Raw genomic sequence first — 6,000 nt, 5'->3', positions numbered from 1 at the left:
TGTGTTACCCATATAGAGTCCTATTATTGTGTTACCCATATAGAGTCCTATTATTGTGCTGCCCATATAGAGTCCTATTATTGTGTTGCCCATATAGAGTCCTATTATTGTGTTACCCATATAGAGTCCTATTATTGTGTTACCCATATAGAGTCCTATTATTGTGTTACCCATATAGAGTCCTATTATTGTGTTACCCATATAGAGTCCTATTATTGTGTTGCCTATATAGAGTCCTATTATTGTGTTGCCCATATAGAGTCCTATTATTGTGTTACCCATATAGAGTCCTATTATTGTGTTACCCATATAGAGTCCTATTATTGTGTTACCCATATAGAGTCCTATTATTGTGTTACCCATATAGAGTCCTACTATTGTGCTGCCCATATAGAGTCCTATTATTGTGTTACCCATATAGAGTCCTATTATTGTGTTACCCATATAGAGTCCTATTATTGTGCTGCCCATACAGAGTCCTATTATTGTGTTACCCATACAGAGTCCTATTATTGTGTTACCCATATAGAGTCCTATTATTGTGTTACCCATACAGAGTCCTATTATTGTGCTGCCCATACAGAGTCCTATTATTGTGCTGCCCATACAGAGTCCTATTATTGTGCTGCCCATATAGAGTCCTATTATTGTGCTGCCCATACAGAGTCCTATTTTTGTGCTGCCCATACAGAGTCCTATTATTGTGCTGCCCATACAGAGTCCTATTTTTGTGCTGCCCATATAGAGGCCTATTTTTGTGCTGCCTATATAGAGTCCTATTATTGTGCTGCCCATATAGAGTCCTATTTTTGTGCTGCCCATACAGAGGCCTATTATTGTGCTGCCCATATAGAGTCCTATTTTTGTGCTGCCTATATAGAGTCCTATTATTGTGCTGCCCACATAGAGTCCTATTATTGTGCTGCCCACATAGAGTCCTATTATTGTGCTGCCCATATAGAGTCCTATTATTGTGCTGCCCATATAGAGTCCTATTATTGTGCTGCCCATATAGAGTCCTATTATTGTGCTGCCCATATAGAGTCCTATTATTGTGCTGCCCATATAGAGTCCTATTATTGTGCTGCCCATATAGAGTCCTATTATTGTGCTGCCCATATAGAGTCCTATTATTGTGCTGCCCATATAGAGTCCTATTATTGTGTTACCCATATAGAGTCCTATTATTGTGTTACCCATATAGAGTCCTATTATTGTGCTGCCCATATAGAGTCCTATTATTGTGTTACCCATATAGAGTCCTATTATTGTGTTACCCATATAGAGTCCTATTATTGTGTTACCCATATAGAGTCCTATTATTGTGCTGCCCATATAGAGTCCTATTATTGTGCTGCCCATATAGAGTCCTATTATTGTGTTACCCATATAGAGTCCTATTATTGTGTTACCCATATAGAGTCCTATTATTGTGTTACCCATATAGAGTCCTATTATTGTGTTACCCATATAGAGTCCTATTATTGTGTTACCCATATAGAGTCCTATTATTGTGTTACCCATATAGAGTCCTATTATTGTGTTACCCATATAGAGTCCTATTATTGTGTTACCCATATAGAGTCCTATTATTGTGCTGCCCATATAGAATCCTATTATTGTGTTACCCATATAGAGTCCTATTATTGTGTTACCCATATAGAGTCCTATTATTGTGTTACCCATATAGAGTCCTATTATTGTGTTACCCATATAGAGTCCTATTATTGTGTTACCCATATAGAGTCCTATTATTGTGTTACCCATATAGAGGCCTATTATTGTGTTACCCATATAGAGTCCTATTATTGTGTTACCCATATAGAGTCCTATTATTGTGTTGCCTATATAGAGGCCTATTATTGTGCTGCCCATATAGAGTCCTATTATTGTGCTGCCCACATAGAAAGTTGTCTTATATTTTAATGGTGCAGCTTTCAGGTCGTAGAGGAAATATTTCTTCTTATAAATCCGAGCTTATCCTATTAATTTTCAGAGTTATAATTGTACTGTACTGGACGCCAGATGTATGTGTTTCCATTCTGTCAAGACTCACTGTCCTTCACTCTACAAATAATGTTCTCAATCTCCAACAATAGACTTTTTCTTTGACAAAAATTGCATTACGTCTAATTATTACATGGTGCTTCAAACACTGATTGTGACGGAGTCACAAAGATTGGAGTGCAAAGATTTAAAGATTGGAGTGCAGATTTGCAATGAAAATTTTCACTTCACCGCCGTTTTTTTATTAATGTTCTTAGTGGCGATATTAGTTTCCAGCAGCTCAGTTTGTGTTCCTTGCCCAATCGTTCAATTTTTTTAGCATGCTCGATATTATTAGTTCACATTCTTTATATATACCAAAGACACTACTTGTTCTTCCTGTTATCTCAGTAAAGTAAGGACATTCACTTCATTTCTAGTTGTTAAGTGAACTGTAAAAAGTCTTTGTAGTGTTCTACATCTCCAATTATCAGTTCTATATATTCCTATATATATTTGTAACTCCAAAAGATTTGTAATTCCTATATATTTGTAGCCTAAAGGCTATGTGTGTTAATGACTGCAAAATGATACCTTTTTAAACACCATAATCGGTACTGACACAGCCAATTATACATTCTATCATATATAAAGATATACAAATATAATCAAAATACCTAAATATTGGCTTAGATGTTGGCGGCTTGTGACAGGTGCACTTCTCTCCTGGACAGTTGTGCGGCAGTACTACGAGGTGCAGGTCTACGACGAGTTCGTCATCAGCGGGAACACGGCGGTCATCAAGTGTCACGTGCCCTCCTTCGTCAGGGACTACGTCAGCGTCACCTCTTGGGTCAGGGGCAACGGCGAGCGTATTGTCTCTGATGTTCTCACAGGTGCGTCATGTCTCTCTCTCTCTCTCTGTCTCTCTCTCTCTCTCTCTCTCTCTCTCTCTCTCTCTCTGTCTCTCTCTCTCTCTCTCTCTCTCTCTCTCTCTCTCTCTCTCTCTCTCTCTCTCTCTCTCTCTCTCTCTCTCTCTCTCTCTCTCTCTCTGTATCTCTCTCTCTCTCTCTCTCTCTCTCTCTCTCTCTCTCTCTCTCTCTCTCTCTCTCTCTCTCTCTCTCTCTCTCTCTCTCTCTCTCTGTATCTCTCTCTCTCTCTCTCTCTCTCTCTCTCTCTCTCTCTCTCTCTCTCTCTCTCTCTCTCTCTCTCTCTCTCTCTCTCTCTCTCTCTCTCTCACATTATCAGTTTTCCCATGTACTCGCCAAAGACTTTCCTTAACGACGGCGCAGATAATCCCATTTCTAAGCAAAGGGTGAGTGGATATTCTGTGAGAAAATACTTCTAGTCGACTAACAAAGACGCGGGCACGCCAACTCCTGCAGATGAGAGATAACCAGTGAAGTTTTGTCCCTATCATGGCGGCTTTGTTTACTCGGCCCGTCCCACACTCCTTCCTTGGGAAGTTTGGCCGCCACTGGTGGCACGCTGAGATGCTCTCAATCTGCAACGTATGTGCTCTCTTCCAGATTATGGGGGGGAGGGGAAGAGTGTCGATGAAGGAATAGGTAGTGGGGGGAAGGGGAGGGGAGTTGATGAAGAAGAGAACGTTGTCCTGGTGAGGGAGAGTGGACAAGGGGGAGAGGAACGCTGTCACGGTGGCAACAAATTGGGGGGAAGAGGATGCATTGACCTACTGAGGTACGTCTGCATTTGTGCAGCCATCCTAGACTATGTGAAGTCTAGGATACCACAGTACAGTGTGTCAGTGAAGTTCACCACAGTACAGTGTGTCAAAAGGCTAGCTACGTGATGCTAAGAAATTGCCATCACACAGGATGGTTAGTCATACAGAGGCACGTGATAAGTAGTCTGCACTGGCAGACTCTGAGTGCATTATGAGGATATATCATCAACACAAGAGTGAGTAAGGCAGCAGTAATACTAAAAGTCCCCATCTCGCAGGATGGTTAGTCATACAGGGACATATGTTCAGTAGCCTGCACTGGCAAATTTTGGGTGCAATATGAGGATATCTTCAAGAACACGAGAGTGAATAAAGTAATTACAAAGCTCTAGGTATCTCACGCCAACTGGTCTGAAAGATCTAGTGTTGGGGATTTGTGAGCAGTTCCTGCTCACAGAGTTTGCACCTGAAGTGCTCAGGATTGGGAGATCCGTCACCGGTAGCCCTTGGGTAAACAGGTCCACATAAAACAGTGACAGAAACCTGGCTGAGAAGAGCTACTCTGTTGTGCGACCAGCAGAGCGTGTTGGATACACTGCACCAACTCCATCACAGATGCGTCATGTTGAAAGAAGCGCGGCAGTTTACAGATGTTCTTGATGATTTTAACGCAGCAGTTTACAGATGTTCTGGATGACTTTAGCGCAGCAGTTTACAGATGTTCTGGATGACTTTAGCGCAGCAGTTTACAGAGGTTCTGGATGACTTTAGCGCAGCAGTTTACAGATGTTCTTGATGACTTTAGCGCAGCAGTTTACAGATGTTCTTGATGACTTTAGCACAGCAGTTTACAGATGTTCTTGATGACTTTAGCACAGCAGTTTACAGATGTTCTTGATGACTTTAGCGCAGCAGTTTACAGATGTTCTTGATGACTTTAGCACAGCAGTTTACAGATGTTCTTGATGACTTTAGCACAGCAGTTTACAGATGTTCTGGATGACTTTAGCGCAGCAGTTTACAGATGTTCTTGATGACTTTAGCACAGCAGTTTACAGATGTTCTGGATGACTTTAGCGCAGCAGTTTACAGATGTTCTTGATGACTTTAGCGCAGCAGTTTACAGATGTTCTGGATGACTTTAGCGCAGCAGTTTACAGATGTTCTGGATGACTTTAGCGCAGCAGTTTACAGATGTTTTTGATGACTTTAGCGCAGCAGTTTACAGATGTTCTGGATGACTTTAGCGCAGCAGTTTACAGATGTTTTTGATGATTATAGCGCAGCAGTTTACAGAGGTTCTGGATGACTTTAGCGCAGCAGTTTACAGATGTTCTTGATGACTTTAGCACAGCAGTTTACAGATGTTCTTGATGACTTTAGCACAGCAGTTTACAGATGTTCTGGATGACTTTAGCGCAGCAGTTTACAGATGTTCTTGATGATTTTAGCACAGCAGTTTACAGATGTTCTTGATGACTTTAGCACAGCAGTTTACAGATGTTCTTGATGACTTTAGCGCAGCAGTTTACAGATGTTCTTGATGACTTTAGCACAGCAGTTTACAGATGTTCTTGATGACTTTAGCACAGCAGTTTACAGATGTTCTGGATGACTTTAGCGCAGCAGTTTACAGATGTTCTTGATGACTTTAGCACAGCAGTTTACAGATGTTCTGGATGACTTTAGCGCAGCAGTTTACAGATGTTCTTGATGACTTTAGCACAGCAGTTTACAGATGTTCTTGATGACTTTAGCACAGCAGTTTACAGATGTTCTTGATGACTTTAGCGCAGCAGTTTACAGATGTTCTTGATGACTTTAGCGCAGCAGTTTACAGATGTTCTTGATGACTTTAGCACAGCAGTTTACAGATGTTCTTGGTGACTTTAGCGCAGCAGTTTACAGATGTTCTTGATGACTTTAGCGCAGCAGTTTACAGACGCCATTGACGGCCTCAATTACTGACTGCCGGCAGTTTACGAATGCCACTGAGATTCTGAACAACGTTGAAGAAAGACTGAACAACGTAACAGAAAAACTGAATAACGTACCACAAAGACTGAACTCCATATTAGAAGAATTGAACAACGTAGTAGATAGACCGAACAACGTTGCAAGAGGACTGAGCACTAGTGAAAGTAAAGAATGATTCTGATCAATTCCCAAGTCAATCCCCTAACTTGGGAATTTATAAAAAAAAAACAGTTCATAGGTAGTGAGGCTGACGTGAGAGGGTCGTGTCAAGATCTCTGTCACCAGAACTATTCGTATACTTTGCCACACTATATCATGAATGATATTATATATCATTATATCATATAATG

General features: G+C 41.0%; 1 protein-coding gene across 5 annotated transcripts in view; it reads left to right on the top strand.

The window, feature by feature from the left end:
* The window catches only part of LOC123753826 (cell adhesion molecule Dscam1), a 1,066,948-nt gene that overhangs the window by 916,765 nt on the left and 144,183 nt on the right, over window positions 1–6,000 (top strand). For all 5 annotated transcript variants that reach the window (XM_069329883.1, XM_069329881.1, XM_069329882.1 and 2 more), the window contains exon 5: window positions 2,721–2,882. In XM_069329883.1, coding sequence (XP_069185984.1) covers window positions 2,721–2,882 — 162 coding nt within the window. The remainder of the gene's footprint in view (window positions 1–2,720; window positions 2,883–6,000) is intronic.

The sequence above is a fragment of the Procambarus clarkii genome, chromosome 23 (assembly GCF_040958095.1).
Source record: "Procambarus clarkii isolate CNS0578487 chromosome 23, FALCON_Pclarkii_2.0, whole genome shotgun sequence".
Classification (NCBI taxonomy): domain Eukaryota; kingdom Metazoa; phylum Arthropoda; class Malacostraca; order Decapoda; family Cambaridae; genus Procambarus; species Procambarus clarkii.
Note: the sequence above shows the minus strand (reverse complement) of the source record. Positions and strands in the feature narration are given on the sequence as shown.